The sequence below is a fragment of the Salvia hispanica genome, chromosome 2, assembly GCF_029641045.1.
Source record: "Salvia hispanica isolate PSC_SH4W2 chromosome 2, Shi_PSC_v1, whole genome shotgun sequence".
Classification (NCBI taxonomy): domain Eukaryota; kingdom Viridiplantae; phylum Streptophyta; class Magnoliopsida; order Lamiales; family Lamiaceae; genus Salvia; species Salvia hispanica.
This window is the reverse complement of record NC_142693.1, coordinates 15,082,596-15,099,759: the sequence shown is the minus strand read 5'-3', so window position 1 is coordinate 15,099,759 and position 17,164 is coordinate 15,082,596. Positions and strand designations below refer to the sequence as shown.

The 17,164-nt window shown below is 37.0% G+C and overlaps 3 protein-coding genes and 1 pseudogene across 3 annotated transcripts; 1 reads left to right on the top strand and 3 right to left on the bottom strand.

Annotated features, from left to right (window-relative positions):
• Positions 1 to 2,336: 2,336 nt before the first annotated feature.
• LOC125201526 (auxin-induced protein 22D pseudogene) lies at positions 2,337 to 3,031 on the top strand (annotated as a pseudogene).
• A 51-nt stretch (positions 3,032 to 3,082) lies between these two features.
• LOC125201525 (protein OSB1, mitochondrial-like) lies at positions 3,083 to 5,974 on the bottom strand. The gene is made up of 5 exons (XM_048099679.2): positions 5,530 to 5,974; positions 4,102 to 4,240; positions 3,939 to 4,023; positions 3,755 to 3,861; positions 3,083 to 3,403 (listed from the first exon to the last, which is right to left on the bottom strand). Exons 1-5 carry the CDS (start codon positions 5,904 to 5,906, stop codon positions 3,215 to 3,217), a joined length of 897 nt encoding a protein of 298 aa, XP_047955636.1. The 5' UTR covers positions 5,907 to 5,974; the 3' UTR covers positions 3,083 to 3,214.
• Positions 5,975 to 7,194: 1,220 nt separating this feature from the next.
• On the bottom strand, positions 7,195 to 9,914 carry LOC125201527 (vacuolar ATPase subunit F family protein). The gene is made up of 5 exons (XM_048099681.1): positions 9,764 to 9,914; positions 9,545 to 9,638; positions 8,692 to 8,773; positions 7,726 to 7,808; positions 7,195 to 7,541 (listed from the first exon to the last, which is right to left on the bottom strand). The coding sequence occupies exons 2-5, from the start codon at positions 9,605 to 9,607 to the stop codon at positions 7,377 to 7,379; spliced, it is 393 nt and encodes a 130-aa protein (XP_047955638.1). The 5' UTR covers positions 9,608 to 9,638; positions 9,764 to 9,914; the 3' UTR covers positions 7,195 to 7,376.
• A 728-nt stretch (positions 9,915 to 10,642) lies between these two features.
• WDR5A (Transducin/WD40 repeat-like superfamily protein) lies at positions 10,643 to 14,602 on the bottom strand. The gene is made up of 2 exons (XM_048099678.2): positions 13,900 to 14,602; positions 10,643 to 11,154 (listed from the first exon to the last, which is right to left on the bottom strand). The coding sequence occupies exons 1-2, from the start codon at positions 14,551 to 14,553 to the stop codon at positions 10,861 to 10,863; spliced, it is 948 nt and encodes a 315-aa protein (XP_047955635.1). The 5' UTR covers positions 14,554 to 14,602; the 3' UTR covers positions 10,643 to 10,860.
• Positions 14,603 to 17,164: the final 2,562 nt, after the last annotated feature.

Below are 17,164 nucleotides of genomic sequence, written 5' to 3'. Positions count from 1 at the left end.
ATTGCTCTGTCAGACTCATCCACCGACAAGATCCGAACCCGCCTCACATGGACTGTTCATTCTATTTCCTTTTTTTTACGATTACCCTTCTACCTTTTTTCTGAATTTTAAAAATTGGCTGAATTCTTTTTTCATCCGTTTAAATAATCCACAATTTTTTGTGAAAGCCTTTTCTTTCTTCTCTTTTATTTGATCAATTCCATCATCAATTACTGTTATTTTCTTTTTCTTTTTTACTTTGTTAGGGACAATTATGTATTAAAACTCAAGAACGGTAAATTTATTTTTGTAAAATATAATTAACTAAATTTTCATTATTACAAGTAAAATATATTTTTAAAAACAGTAAATATAATCCGCCAAGATGTACTAGGAAACAAGGATATGTATGGCTCGAGCTCACAAGTCACAACTAACACGACTTAAGAATGTGAATCAAATTAGATAATCAATAACATTTGATCTAATTCTCATAATGAAAGTCAAATCCTGTAATTTAATTATAGTTGAGAATTACTTAGGACGAATGAACAGTAATCTGTCTCTTCATTTTTTTTATAAATTACTACAACCTAGCTACTAATCTTCAGAAAACATTTTTCCATTTGACACCTTGAAACTTGAATGAGAGGATAGTACCCGGAGTTTCCGTTCTCGCCTGGACAAATTGTGGAAAAATTTCGATGACATCAGAACGTGGGCTACAGTAATGAGCCCACACAAAAGATGATCGCCTGGTTGGGGGAGTGCTTACCTCTTGTCTAGCTATTCGCTTGTTGTTTGTCTTAGTCTCGATGGCTCTTGGTTGATGTTCATAGTAGCTAGCTGCGTGGTTTATTTTGGTTAGCTTTTGGTCTCTTTTTCTTTGTCTTTGTTTTCTTTGTTGCTTTTTTTTTTTTGAGTTAATTTTGCGGTTGATGTGTCGTCAATTTGTATTTTCTTCTTTTGTTGTGAGTGGTCTTTAATTATTTTTTGCTTTGCCTCGTCACTTTTTGGTAGTTTGTGATTTTTTTTTAACTATGAAAAAAGCCAAACATTACAAAATTTAAATATCTTATAGTCCCTTGAATGAAAATAAATGGTCAAATACTAGTCGTATATACTTATGAAAGAAAAAAAAAATCTACTGACGAACCAAACAACTTCTCTACTTTGGATAAGTGAAAAGGATTTGACATGACTTTAAATCGGCCGGCTCCAAAAATATTGGAGGGGCAAGTGAAGTTACCGCTATAATTAGAGTCGTGTCAAACCATGAAATAAAAAGTGGCTCTAATTTATCTACTGAAAAAAGGGTATCTTTAAATTGAATAATGATAAGATAGAGTGTCTCCAAAATTTGAGTAGACATTATATTGATGAAGAAAGAGGGAATATTTATGATTGAAAATCAGAGGCGTCGACATGAAATAAAAGGCGTTAGGCGTGTGTTGGTGTTTTAGCGGAAAGTTGCTACTCTGCCTACTAGCATCATTAAATCAATGTCCCCTCTTTCTTACTCACACGCGCACATGTCTTCTACACCCGACCTAATCTAATTATTGTGTACTTATACGTGTGAATCTTATTACTAAGTGGTAATGTAAGATTATATTCGAGATCATATGATAGAAACAACTGCTGATTAAAATAATTGGTAATATAAAATTATTCGAAGAAAATATTCTTTGTTGTTTTGAGTCGGTTGATATCCAAGATATGTACTACTAGTATATATTACTAGGAACCATCACAAATAAATTCCCTACCTCCTAAGTTGAAACGTTTTGTTTAGGCAATAGATTTAAGAAATTTAGTAATGCATGAGATTAAAAAAATTTGATAAAGCAGATCACCATTTTATTGATTTTTGTTCTAATGATTTACTTTTCATTATCAATAGAAAAAGATACTCCCTATATTCCATTTTTCTCACTTAAATGACGCATTTTTTTAGATGTTTCATTCTAAATGATATTATATTTTTTTCTCTTGCTTTATTCTCTCTACATGTAATTCATAAAATAACATTGCATAATCTCATGCCGAGTAAAGGAATGAATTACCCTTTCTCTTAGACCCATAATTGTATTTGTGCCCTTTGATACCCAAATCTATCATTTAAAATTTTAATGTGCGCTTTTTTATAACGAGAAATGCATATATATTAAATGAAGAATAAAAAATACTATAAGTTGGAGATTAAAAAAATGAGTTACCAGAAAAGGAAAGGAAACAGAGGGGACCATGAATATAGCTGTCATGAAATTCATGTACATGTAGAATAAGCCCCACAGATACTGTCTCACCCACCTTTCCTATAAAACTTGTTCCCATTTCCCACTAATTTTATTCACAATCTTCTCTAACTATCTATTGTTTCAATCTTCAACAATCAACCCGCAATCAATCTTCAAAAAATGGAAAGATGTTCAGCAGCTTTGGAGAATGATGATCTGCATCTAAGATTAGGGCTTCCCGGAAGAGACGAATCGGAGCAGCCATCCTCTTCTCAAGTGAAGAGCAAGAAGAGATCTTCATGCGATATGGAGAGCTCTTCCAACAAAGACCAAGCTCGAGTAGTCGGGTGGCCACCAGTGAGATCTTACCGGAGAAACGCGGTGCAGGGGGAATCGGGGATGTATGTGAAGGTGAGCATGGACGGAGCTCCTTATTTGAGGAAGATAGATGTGAAGCAGTACAACAACTACTCGGATCTTGTGAGGGCGTTGGAGAGCATGTTCAAGTGTAGGATGGGAGTTTATTCGGAGAGGGAAGGGTACAAGGGGTCGGAATATAGACCGACTTATGAAGACAAAGATGGGGATTGGATGCTAGCTGGAGATGTTCCATGGGAGATGTTCATCAATTCTTGCAAGAGATTGAGGATCATGAAAGGAGAAGAAGCTGCAAATGGATGCCTCTAGACATATTTCACATTACAAATCATAGAGATGTAGCTATTTGTTCTCTTTTACTTCCCAACTATACAATTATATCATGTACAATGATCATACTATAAACAACAATTCACAGGAAATTCTAATTTCTACCTCTTTTCTTTATCATATATTTTTAGGAAATGGTGGAAACTGGACAAGAATTTCATCAAGGCAAGTACCATAACACGGATTCTTAATAAAATAGACTAAAGCTTGAACAATACATACCATAGCAGTATTGTACAAAATGAGGGTGGTAGCTGAACGATGTAACATATAGATATGGTCAATAGCTAAAAGGAGCCGAGACTATCAGCATTCATAAAACTCACATTCATGCTAGAACTTTGCTCGTTGAATGATTCCATCTTTGAGTCGAGTACAGAAAGTTGTGATTTAACCCATGGCGGGTTGTACCTGCCTTCCACCCACAATGCTTCACCAGTATCTTTGTGCTTGAAATCCGGATAGTTTGGGCTTCTCTGTTCAAGATAAAAAGAATCTGAGTAAACTAAACTAGCCTACATCACAAATAGATAACATGATTGCAGTAACAGATCATTCATAAGTGTTATATGCATGCTACACTTTGCAGAATACGTTGTTTGTGTATGAAGGTATATCATTCTGGAGATAAATGCGACATTCAGTTCAAAAGTCAGGTGTTACTTCTTGTAGGAAGAAACTTGCTCAATTAGATTCATCTTTTTAGGAGGAAGGTGAATCATACTGGGGGATTAATGTGCGCGATACCTAAGTGCAATATTAGGATTGTATATAAATAAAATGGTATCGCACGCACAGCCATTTCAGGCATTATGTAGAAAGTCTACCTTGTTCTTCCTATTATCCCACCATTCCATTGGATTAGCAAAGTAGGCTTGCCAGAGTTCTTCTGTGGTACCAGTAGAATTTGCAGAAAACGCGCTTTGGCTCTTGCCTGCAGATTAATCAAAACAAAATCCAAACTTCAACTAAATGCAAACAAATCATAAACCTTGAATTGTGTGTAATTACCAGGTGTAGCAGAATTAGAATCCTCATTGTACAATGGAACAGGTGATGGGCTCCTCTCAATGAAGTTTAGTTGCTGAACAACTACCTGGAAAAGATATTGGTAAATGCAAATAAGCTTTTCTCGACAATTAAATCTTGGTCTACTTGGAAACAGGCAAGAAACCTTATAGTAGACTTGCTGCTTCCCGTCATCGCTTTCAACAGTGTCTGAAACTAGGCGACCAGAAACATGTATTTGTTGACCTTTTTCCACATGCTGAGAAGCAATATGAGCCAAGTCATCCCAGAAAGTCAAGCTAATCCTGAGAATTATCAATAAAAATCAAAATTTTACATCTTTCGGCAATCATCACATGGATAAATGTTTAACACAGCAAAGGGCATAAATATTGTCCAAGCACATGAAATTACATAGTATCAACCAGGAAACCAATTTACCCTTTGTAAATGAAGATAATTGTGTTCTAACTAAACTAGGATAAAAAGATATGGCTGGCAATTTCAAAATTGTGAGCACACTATTCATCAATGGCCCAAATCCTAATCACCACAAGAGCTCCTCTAAGGACTATTATCTATTGGGTTTTGATGTTTCATTGCAGCTAGAACAGAGATATTTAACGGCATCATATTGATTGTCAGTCTGAACAAGTGAAGGGAATCAACCTTCAAAATGACCTTTCTATAGGCTAGTTTAACTTTTTTCTCAGAAAGGAATGGACTAACTCATCTTAGGATTTCTGTTTCATGGACTTAGGTCTGTGAGACTGTCACAAAAGTTTTTGAGAAAGAGGTTCATAATTGAGGAAAATTGATCTCCTCTCTCTATTGATACAATGTATTCATAACACCGACACTGAAACTTCTAATGGAAGGTAGGAAGTTTAACTACCCTGCCAAATTTCTCATAACAGTCATAAGCAGGTCTACCACAGCAAGCAAGATTCAAAACGGAGCCGGTGCAACTGTGTAAGTGAAGTGGCTGGATATTAATAGCTGGTTAGTGGTTAAAAAGATTCGGATAATCAAGGGCACATAAGTGTATAACTTCTTACTCCCTCTACAATGTGGTATGCAGAAAGTCCCAGTGATACTGATATCTATGTAATATGCTGAAAGCGCGATGACACACCTATTAGAGTCCATTCAAAATTCACAAGAATGGTATTCCCCACCTCCATGTAATGTATTTGGTAGGACTTAGGAGTATCAACTATCAAGCCAACTGCCAACTTCAACCTAAATATATAGCTGGTCACACTGCTCACGCATATCCAATTGACACCTAGAGCTGTCGGTGCACCGGCTGACCACAACATCTCCAATCATTTACTAATTTTCTATAGCTTAATCTACTTCAGAAAACCAAAGACACCATTTCCATCAGCCTTTGATACACATTTTTTCGCAGCACTTTCCAAAATTTATTATCCAATTCCATCAAACGCAGCTGGTAATCCAATTCTACCAAATGCAGCTCTCAAATCCGAACCAATTGAAGGAAGACTCAGTAAACTTATGCATAAATTTCCAATTGAAACAGAAAAATAAAGGTATTCAATACAATGAAGAAGCAGAAGTGAAGTTTTACCAAGTGGTGTCGGTTTGCGATTTCTTAACGGCAAGGCGGGTCCACGCCACAGCCTTTCCGGAAGCAAGGTGTTTGATTTGAACCGGAGCCCCAACGACGCCGATAAGCTGCACCGAATTGCAGAGCTCCTTCTTCCACTGAATCTCCGGCGGCCTCGGATACTGAGGCCCCGGCGCCGCATAACGTTCGTACTCATAGAGCCCACTGTTACTGCTGGCGGCGCCGTAATCGTAGGAACATTTAATTAGTGGAGCGGGAGCCAATTTTCGCGCGGCGTTGGGGTTTAGGAAGCGAGAAGAGAAAGAGGAAATTCGAATTGGGTCCCGGTGGAGAAGAAGAGTGTTAATGTTTGGTATCAGAGTTTGCTTTAACGCCATGGCACCACTATTTTAGTTTTAGGGTTCTGTGGAGGAATTAGTTTGGGAAGAAAGACAAGTGTTATTCTTTAGGATTAAAGACTTTATTTATTACCTTATCCATAAATAAGGATATTTGGGTTTTTTTAGTTTTGTTTTTCATTTTTCATTTTTCATTTTTCATTTTTCATTTTTCAAATTTCATTTTGTTCTTCCTCTACAAGAGGGATCATTCATTTCCATCTTCTACCATAAGTCATAACCTTGGCTACATGTGCCATCATTCCACCACTTCTCCTAGGTTGCCTCGCCATGTCTCTAGAATTGCATCATTCCTTCCAAAGTAGTATACTAATAAGATAGGAAGAAATCACATTATCCACAATACTTATACGAGAGTGTGACCTCTATTGATGGTTTGGGATTCATTATTAGAATGTGTTATGTTAAAATCATAGGAGGTTACATGAAAAGGGAAGTTAGGACCATGACATGCTTAATTAAAAGCATTTGGTATCACAAGCATCACTTCATCACTCGTTTATTGCACGTTATGTTTATACCATGCATTTGCAGGAAGTAGTTGATTTCAAATGCATTATCCTGTGAAAATTATTTGGTGTTAAAAGCATCACTTTGTAACTCAGAAAATAATTAGTGTCACATGCATTATCCTGTAAAAATTATTTAGGCTTAAAAAACATCATTTTTTCACTCAATTGTTGAATGCATTTGTTCAAAGTAACTAATCACATGCATTTTTTTTATAAAAGCATTTGATGTCACAAAACTACTCTATCACTCCTTTATTGCAAACATATCTCCATATGTAAGCTTCCATATGATCTTTCTAAATACTGCAAATAAAGTTTGTCCATCACAAACATCACATAATCTCTCTAATTACTGAGACTATAAGTTGCTAGTAGTTGGTTCCTTTTTATATCAAAATTAGATTGCATATTTTTGCACATTATTACATGTTGAACAATCAATTATTTATCCAAAAGGTCGGATGGTTTGATTTCTATTCAACAAATAAATAAAGAAGTCAAAATTGCATCTTTCAGCATCCTTTAAGATGCGAGTTCAATCATATGAATCATTGCCATAAAATCACAACAATTGTAGCAGTGGAATCACAATAAAAACACTAGATTTTTTACAACTAAGGTGTAACAAATTCATCACAACAAAACGACATATAATAGTAGTTGTTAAAAACTAGTCCGCAACAAAAGATACGGTGTTTGAATCAAAACAAAAAAGGTAACCTTTACTTGCTGTGGAAAGTCAAACAAATCCACCATGGAAAATCACAACTTATTGCACTCTGAAAGTAATCCAATCGCAGCATAAGCACGAATTATCTTTGGATTACAAATTGTCAACAGGAATTCGTAGACTAAACTTTTGGCAAATAAACCAAATCGACACAAATATTTGGTAGGTACAATAAATATCTTCGAACATAAATATTTTCAAAGAAGTTCAACGCCTGTCAGAGGCGACGGATTCACTGGAGAATAGGTACTTCACTCTTGACAGAACGGAGTCGTGTGCTGGATCATACGGGTGATCCTTAGATGGGATCTCCAAGATGGCTGGGATTGGTTTGTTATAGCTGTCCACTAGAAACCGTATCATATTTGCTACCTGAAATGACAAAGCAATAGATGCAATCAAGTGCAAGCTTTTCAGACAGATTGTAAATCTCTTCTACTATAAGCAATATCATGATTGGTCCCTCCTCCAGAATAAACAAGACTGCACCAACTGCCACTGAGATTATATGAATGCATTATTTAGTAATGAGTATGCAAAGAAATCATCAGCTTACATATTGACTGATCAAAACTATTGCAATGTCTTCTCTTGCTGTGAAATCTTTGAAGGCATCTTCAATCTGTTTCACAGTAGTTTCTACACCAAAAAGCGATGATCTTCAATAAGAATCCTAAATGGTATTAACAACTTCACAGAAAAGAAATGCAAAGGCAATCTTTCTAAGCATGAACACACTCACAGAACAGACATCATACTGGGTCATTTACAATCTTCATTATAAGAAGAGAATTATAACCAATTTATTCTGATCTCAGAAGGAAAGCTTCCCCCATTAATCAACCCCATATATTTATCCATATCACAGGGATTAGCCATGTGAAGATGATTCTTATAAAAGATTTTTAATATGATTCCCAACTCAAGCACATTTCTGGCTTCCAGTTACACACTAATTTAAACAGATTTTCCACAGTAAGAAAGTCCCTCCAAAATCCAAAGCACTAAATATCTTATACAAGTTCCAACAAAAAGAAACCTATGCTTCAGAACACTCGAATGGTGTCCACATTGATACTCAAAAAAGGTCAACATATATAAAAAAACTACTATTTGCATAATAACAAGAAATCTGTAAAAAGATCTGTAAGGCAGAATAAGAACAAATTCAGTCAACAAAAATGCTTATTTCGTACAGCGTATTAACAAACACCATATCCATACAGCAATGGAAACGGTATATCAAAATACCAGAAGATATAATTCATCATAAACAACATTTATCATCGAAAAGGCACATTACTGAAGATTCAACTCTTTTGTAATTTAGCATTATGTAGAGTGTTTTGTACATCATCTTCTTTCCAAAAATTTAAGGTTTTATTTACACATTTTGTTGCAATTATACAAACATAAATATGATAGACTAAAAAAGTATGACTTGGCATTGAGTTATTGCAGTCATTATATCCTAATTAAAATAACAAGTAGTAGTATAAGTAAACACAGGCAGTAAACATACTTGAGTCAACTATGAGGTAATTTGTCTTCCTCCTCAAATCAACATTACCAACTCCAGCCAACAAAAATCCAGTAATTGTGTCCTACATTAATAAGGGTATCATCTGTCAATATACTTGGATAAAAGAAATAGCAGTAATTGTAACAGACTTGGTTACATAAATTCCTCCATCAGGTTTTCTTACATTAGAAATATAGAAAAACAAACAGTAAAGGGACAGAATCCCAGTAAAACACAAAAAGCATTTCATCTAAAAGCATAGGTGACTGCTGCCTAAGCCTAATAACAGTAATACCTAATATTATCTTTTAGGAGTGACATGCAACTATTGTTCTGCTTCAAGCAGGGGCTGAGCCAGCTTTTGGCTAGGTGGAGCAAATGCCCCCTCACCCTTCTATATTTTTTATACAACTAATTTCTAAATATAGCACAAGTTATTCACTAAATGCCCCTGTTAAATTCTCAAAATTACCCTATATATTTTTGCCCTCTCCAGTATGATTTTCTGGCTACTCCCCTGGCTTCAAGCATGCTGCATGCATACACTATAGGACCCATTGACAGCATATGCACCATTAAGCTCGAGTCAGTAAATAAAATTCAAAACTAATGGAGCAGTTTGATGCTATAAACGAATGCAAATTTAACTAACATGAACATGAGTAAGTTGAAGCTCTGGTCTTACAAATTTACTTAAGTAAGATGGTATGCTAATGGAAATTCTTTAGAAGGTTGGATTCCATCTCTTATACTTAGAATTTGCTAAACTAACGCAAATCGAAATTCATGAAACAATTTTAGATAATTTAAAAAATAAATCGAACAGATCAATAAAATAACAAATAATCGATACCTCGTCGGCGATCATAGCTATGAGCGCCGAACTATTGGTGCGGATCTGAGGTTTGTTCGCCATTGCTATTGAATCTCTACAATGAACCAAAAACCTGATTCGAAGCAGTAAAACGGTCAGAAATCAATCAAAACGAGAATTTAATCCGGTTTCGTCGAATGTTTAAACCAGTAAATCGAAAAACAGAAATACGAGACGAATCGAATGTTAGGAAAATACCTCCGTGTAGATCGTGAAAGAGAGATTCGATAAGATTTTGAGAACGCAGTTGATCAGCAATAATCGATGTGTATGTGGGAATAAGAAAATTAAAAAATAAGAAAATATTTTATTTTAGGAATTACCCCTAAGAAAATACTGTATTGCAAATCTGACACTCATGACTCATCACATCACGAGGTCTTCAATTAATTGAATATTATTCGATTAATCCATCACCGAATAGGAAAGAAATTAAGGACAAATACGTTTAGTATGTAATTAAACTAAGGGGGACTTCCACAAAGAAAATCATTATTATATGATTAAATCCACTTTTTATAATTGTCGAATTTTAGCTTGGGAAATTACGCAATGCATGTTACACTAATCTGGTAAAAAATAGTACTCCCTACTTTTAGGTACAACAATTATTTTTCCTTTCAGAAAACTTTTTTTTTTGAAAAAAAAACATGTGCAATAACAAAATATATTCGGAAAAAATAATTGAAATGATGACAAATTTATAAAATAAATACTAGTAGTATGAAAGAAATTCCTTACCCGCATTTCTAAACCAGTGTTGAATCGTTGATAGTATTTGATACTCTCTCTGTCTCATGCTACTTGCACATTTTATTTTCGGATGGTCCCAAACTATTTGCACTATTTCTATTTTAGATAAATATTATGGTATTTAATTAAGATATTAGAGTACGTTCATATTTTCTATTATACTTAAAATTTTAATTTTAATTACACTAATTACTCATGTTCAAATTTACGCTGTCAAAGTGAAACATGCGAGTAGCATGAGACGGAGGGAGTAGTTTATTTCCACATACATTTCTGAAGTCCCCTACAGGGTGACATGAAAGGTAAACTGTTTTAATGCGTAAATGAACTCAGAAATTTAAATTAATTTAACACAAAAGTAATTCAATACATTAGCCAGAGTTATACTACTAATGTTGTCATCATACACAAGAGAGATAAGAGAGAAGCAGAATGCATATCATATCACAGACTTGCTTCAGACTACTACTCATCATAAAGTTGCCCTCAATAAATCGGAATAAGTTATACTAGGAATGATCATACAGTTGGCTGCAAAAATATCAATCCTCCTCCTGGCTCCAGATCTTCACTGTTTTGTCGTTTCCCAGAGAGCCCGATGCTATCGTGTTTTCAGTTGGGTGGCATGATACCGATATTACTGCATCTGTATGACCTTCCAGCTTCTGAACAATCTTCCGAGACTGGAGCTCCCACAAGTACAGCATATTATCCTCAGATCCACTCACTATGTATTTCCCATTTGTTATAGAGAATGTTGAAGAGACGCAAAACTTCGAGTTGACATGGCCCGTGTAAGTTTTTAAAAATTTCCCAGTAGAAAAATTCCAGAGCCGCTGTGGAAGTCATTCAAGATTGAACATGAGGCCAGCAGAAGAATGTGAATAAAGGCATAAGCAGAAATAAAACAGAGTGCAACACACTAGTTCACAAATTTGTTATGATGGAAATTAAATACTGAAAAGTGTCATGTTTCCACAAACAAAAGTGTATTCGTTTTCCCCTAACTGTATAGCAATGTATTTCCAACAGACTGAGCCTAAAGACATAGTATTTGTGATGCATTATTGTATCTAATAACCCTTTCGACCCGAAACAACTCAAACAAGCATCTGATATCCAACAATAATGTGAAAACTGAGGAAATGAAGGGTTGTCGACCTGATTGTTTGAATTAAGGATTTCCTATTAACCAATACACCAAAATGGGGGCGAGAGTAATAACAAATCTATATCTAAATGCCTGTGCAACTGTGTATATACAAAAAATGAAGTAGCTAAGGAATGGTGCATATGAGATATTGCGCCATGGATTCAGAGGAACATGTAAGAAGGCACTAATATCAATCGGATGATTATCAATTCATCGGAACACAGTAATCAAACAACAAGCAAATTTGGGATACAAGAATCTAATAAGCTTGGTAATGATGTAATCTATTCATTTAATGAGAATGTCTCGGTACTCGTAAGCAAAAAAAAACACAAATGAGAATGGTTGGTTCAGAATTCATCTACTATTATAATGACCTCATCAACATCACTTTCTGAAACTTTTCTGAAGTAAAATACGAACAAATGACAGGGAAATTTAGTAATGCAGAAAAGCAACTTCATAAGGCCCCTCCCCTGAGAAGCCATAGGAGTCGGTCACACTCCACAAATCCATAATAACAGTGTCGATTTGAGGAGTTCATATAAAATGTTCTCACTGAATTCCCATTGAGTGTTTTTTGACAAGGTACTCATGGAGTTCATGAGTACTTTGCAAGTTTGATAGAACTGACTTGTTGATTGAAATTATACTATGGCTGATGGATTCCTAAACGAGAAGGGTTGTAAAAGAGAAATGGCTGTGAGAATAATGATAATTAACATTCAACCTTACAGCATTCATCTGCTATTTGGAAAATACTTGCAGCATATATTTTCATCAAGTATCTAAAACCAATCATATTTATTTTTTGGGAAATAAAGGTATGGTAGGAAACAACCTCTTTGTGGTTTGGATGACTGTTTAAACTGGACCTTAGCACTAAACAACGATGAGATCCTGCGAGTTGATTCAATTAAAAGCTATATCAAGCTACCCAGTGCCAATGAATTAAGGTTACCATACACAAAGTTTGGGTGATCAATTTCAAAAACTTGCTTATAAAGCTGATCTACAGTGAATTTGTAACCTCATCATCACATGTTCTTCTTTCATGCATGTTACCTAAAATAATTAAAACACTAGCACACACAAATTCATGAGAACAAGAATTCATGAGAACAAAGAAGCTCCTGCATAAGCTCATATGACTGGTTTACTTAACAACTAAAAGGTGTGTAACATATGACATATCAGTCAATTCTAGAGTGTAAATAACATAGTGCTAAAGAACTTGGAAACAGAAGAGTCAATAAGTCCATTAATTGTCTCTAATGATGGAAGCTTCAGTACAGAATTTTATTATAATACTTATATTTTAATTTTCAACACAAACTGTGTGTTCTACATTTGAACTGTGTTTTGGAGGTTCAATCTTCTAATTTTAAGCAGAGCAAATGTCACCACGCATGAAGAAATTTGTATCATATCTTCATCAAGTGTAAGGTCAGCATACACGTTACTAATATTAAATCATCACAAACATATAAAAATGTTCTCAGCATTTCTCCCTCTTGTATCTTTGTCTACAGATGGGGTGAGCATGTAAAGTGTTTGGAGAGTGTGAAAGGGGTGGAAGATGGCAGTAATGCCCATTATCCTCCATAAGAAACATGCTTTGATGTTAATGGCCATCATCAAAGTTACTTGTATGGTGATACCTAGAATTCCTCAAGGGAGTTACTTGTATCTTGAAGGAAACATATTCATTTCATAGTAGCATTTCATAAGATAGTTCACCGAACTTGTAAATAAACACCTATTGGGTCCCAAAAAACATAATGCTAAACTTCATGGCAACTAATTACTGATTAGGAAAATACAGCCTTGCACATTGGCACAGGCTTGAGGGTTTATTTTTATCTAAAAATACTTAAAAGGTTAACTTAAATCTTGGAGCATATGTAAAAAATATGCTTGATGTCTAGACCCTTTTCTCCTTAGTAAGAATATGAACAATTCTAAAAGTACACGCAGCATGCCTCCCACAAGTTCAGCGTAATGCTTAAGTTGGCAATGAAATGCTAGTTTCATCCTAACCAATTGTGCTAAATCTCTAAAAGAAATTAGTCTGTAGACTCTGTACCCAACTAACAATGTTAGCAAGACTACATAAACAGGTAATGATTTAGGGGGAAAATACGAAAATTGGTTTTACCCTGATTACAGAACCAAATAAAAATTTTCAAAATACTACATCACATTGAGAAATCATTTCTTACCGGTCCAACTTGAGCAAAACTAACAAGAAATTCCCTCATTGCAATTCACATCCTACTCTAGAAGATACAAAGTCTCAAGCAAACAAGAACACACAACACTTACAAGTTACAAGCCCTCGAGATAAAGTTACAAGCTTGTTGGATTAACGCAAAATTAATTAAGCCATGTAAAACTGCATGTACAAGGAGAAAAAGAGAAAACTAACCAGTGTATTATCAAGAGTTCCAACAAGAATAAACTTGCCATTGGGAGAGAATTTGGCAAAGCTAACAGGAGGATGTTCATCATCGATCAAAGTCTTGATACAGTGGCCGGTGGAAGCATCCCAAATCCTACAAAGGCCATCGTAGCTGCTGGAAACAATCATGGATCCGTCCAAATTGAAATTGACGGAGGTGACAGGGTCGGAGTGGGCGGGGAGCACCTTGAGGCATTTCCCGGACTTGACATCCCAAATGCGGACGGTCTCGTCGAAGGATCCGGAGGCGAGCATGTTGGATTGAGGGTTGAAAGTGAGGCAGAAGACGTAATTGGTGTGGCCGGAGAGGGTTTTGACGAGGGAGCCGGTGGAGACGTCCCAGAGGCGGACGGTGCGGTCGTCGGAGGCGGTGGCGAGGAAGCGGCCGTCGGAGGAGAAGGCGAGGTCGGAGATGCCGGCTTCGTGGCCGTGGAACTCGTTGTGGGGAGTTTCGGGGGAGGAGAGAGCGTAGGTGCGGGCGGTCTTGTCGGCGGAGCAGGAGGCGAGGAAGCGGCCGTCGTCGGAGAATTTGACGGAGGAGATGGCGCGTTTGTGGCCGGAGAGAGTGTGCTTGAGGCGGTAGGGTTTGTAGGAGTCCGTGGAATCCGTCGTTGAAGCCATTGTTGTTTCTGTCTAAATCCTCTTTACCAATTCAGGGGTTTTAATGCTGGGTTTTCCTCTTCCTTTTCGAATAAAAACTCACACCATTAATTTAAAATTTTGAAATAACAGCCTATTTAAATTATGAATTTTAATCAAATTCTACTTATTCCCAATTTATTCAATTCCTGAACAGATCAACATTTTCTTGTGATGTTAAAAAGGCATTGTTTCAATAAAATTAATAAATAAATAAGATTAAAAATAGTAGTACTAAGTATTTTGAGCATCAGCAGTGGGACGGATGTCCCGGCGGGCATCCCGTCGGACTTCCCAAAAACACCTTCTGCCACGTCATAAGGACCTCCCACTACACTGCCACGTCATAAGGACATCTCACTGCATAGTGGCGGACATCCCGACGGACTTCCACAATAATAAAAATTCACAAATTCACCAAATTATTCAATTTACGAAATTAAAACAATTTACGGAATTCAAATTCAGACACGATTACGGAGAAAATGCAACCACTTTATTTAAAAAATAAACATACATAATTATTTTTTAAAAAATACATAGTTCACCAACAAAAAAAAACAACCCCAAGCTTCGACAAATGCAGCCCCCGCGCCACCACTGGGCAGGGGTGGCATCCCCAAATCGCGCCTCAGATTGTCGATGGCGTCCTTCAACATCATCTTGTACAAGGGATCAGTCGCTGCATGCCTTTTGTCCATGGTTTCGAGCATGCTCTGCGTTATCTGCAGGCGGGCGAGATGGTTGAGCTCGGGAGTGACCACGCAAGGAGCTTCCGATTGGACCTCGTGGGACCTTTTGGCGCTTCCCCTAGCCATCCGCATCGCGGCCTTTTACCCAATCGGGCGACGGCGGCGGGAAGACGATTGAGGGGTCGGGATCTCTGCCGGAAGCGTTGGTCTTCGTTCGCTTCGGCCAGCTAGCTTCAACACCCGCTCTAAACTTGGCGTAAGTCTGCACCACAAGAAAGACCTCCCAATATTTGAACTCTTTGAAACCCAATTCACTGTGGGGAAACTGCTGGTGAGATTGAAGCTTCACATCATCGGCGGACATGCCGCTGGTAGCCGTGCGGAGGTTGTTTTGGTAGATGCCGGCAAATCGGCTGAGCTGCCTTCTCAGCCGCTCCCACTGTTTCCGGCATTGCTTTCCATCGTAAGGCTTCCCGTCTGACAGTTTGAATTCGAGGTAGCTTTGGCTAATGCGCCACCACATTTTTTCGATATGTTGGTTAGCCCCGACATAGGGATCCTCGACTACACTGACTCAGGCCTTCACCAGCGCGACTGACGAGCTTCTTTTTGGTGTGTCTAGAAGCTAATGATGGTTAGTGAAAGCGTGTTCTTAAAAACACTGAAGAAAACCCTCGGTCCAAGAAATCCGCTAGACACTGGGTCTAGGAACTCAGAGAACCTTAAGCTACCTGTCGTCGGACACACAATCACTTCCTTAACTTCCTCTTCAAAAACCCTCAACCCGTTTAGCTAAAAAAAAACTAGTACGTGGAAGTAGGGATCGATTCCACAGAGATGAATGCGCAAGTAAACATGTTCAAAGACTTGGGGACTATTTTTGTGTTGGCTGCTGCCACGCAATTTTAGGGTTGAGTTTTTTTATTTTATTTTATACTAGACTTGGTAATTGAAATATGCTACTCTAACAACTAGATCTAGGCAGAAACTTAAAAACATGCATATAAACCGGATTAAGCGAGACAATTACTCAATCGAAAGAACTATTTCCAAAAGTAACCTAGGCCTGGGAAAACAACTGAAGATAGGGACCATTTTCTGAAAAGGTAGAGTACAGTTAAAAAGCTGCAAAATAACTAACTAAAGGACTAACTAACAGCGACATCATCTTCTCCAACATTTGGCATGAAACAACCAGTAAAAACAGAGCGAAAACGTAAATCAAAACGAAGCAGACGGAATTAAAAGCAACAAAACCGAAGAACAGTTAAAACTAAGGCAGATCTACGGCTACTAGACGAAGCAAAGTAAAAACGAAAGCAGAAAATCAAAGATCTATGCACAACTCAGTTCCCCTGTTCAGATCCACACTTCGGATGCTAAATCCACTCCGGATCCAAGCATCCGAGACAAACTCCGATCAAAATCATCTCCATAACTGCCGATTCACCACAGATTAACAACAACAACCACAGATCAACTCAGATTTCCCAGATCAAGTACACAAAACATCCAAAGCAGAGAATAACAATCAACCTCCGAAACAAAACCTCAAAACATAGAATCAACGTAAATCAACACAAAATCAACACCATCGTGACGTAAAATAAACTTCATAGATAAACGATAAGTAGCAAACGAGCAATCGACTTCGAAAACGGTGAAGTTCGACGGAAATCAAAACGCAAAAGCTGAAAAGTAAACAATTGTATCTTCGCCCTCCTTGAGGACGGTGTTGCAACAGAATTTTCCGAAGATGAACCTCTAAACTACCCCAAAATCCCCATTTTTCCCAAGTGTGTGAGTGTGTGTGTGAGCTGAGAGCTAAATCATGTATATCTTGTGTGTTGCATGCTCCTCTTTATATAGGCGTGGAAGTGGGTCCAGCAGGGGCTCTTTTG

Coding starts and splice junctions, on each gene's coding strand:
- LOC125201525 (XM_048099679.2), bottom strand. CDS start 5,906: ATGGCGTTAAAGCAAACTCTGATACCAAACATTAACACTCTTCTTCTC. Junction 4,241..5,529: donor TCGCAAACCGACACCACTTG/GTAAAACTTCAC, acceptor GATAATTCTCAG/GATTAGCTTGACTTTCTGGG. Junction 4,024..4,101: donor AGCAGCAAGTCTACTATAAG/GTTTCTTGCCTG, acceptor TATCTTTTCCAG/GTAGTTGTTCAGCAACTAAA.
- LOC125201527 (XM_048099681.1), bottom strand. CDS start 9,607: ATGGCGAACAAACCTCAGATCCGCACCAATAGTTCGGCGCTCATAGCT. Junction 8,774..9,544: donor TAGCTATGATCGCCGACGAG/GTATCGATTATT, acceptor TTATTAATGTAG/GACACAATTACTGGATTTTT. Junction 7,542..7,725: donor TAGTTTTGATCAGTCAATAT/GTAAGCTGATGA, acceptor TTGTCATTTCAG/GTAGCAAATATGATACGGTT.
- WDR5A (XM_048099678.2), bottom strand. CDS start 14,553: ATGGCTTCAACGACGGATTCCACGGACTCCTACAAACCCTACCGCCTC. Junction 11,155..13,899: donor GAACTCTTGATAATACACTG/GTTAGTTTTCTC, acceptor TGACTTCCACAG/CGGCTCTGGAATTTTTCTAC.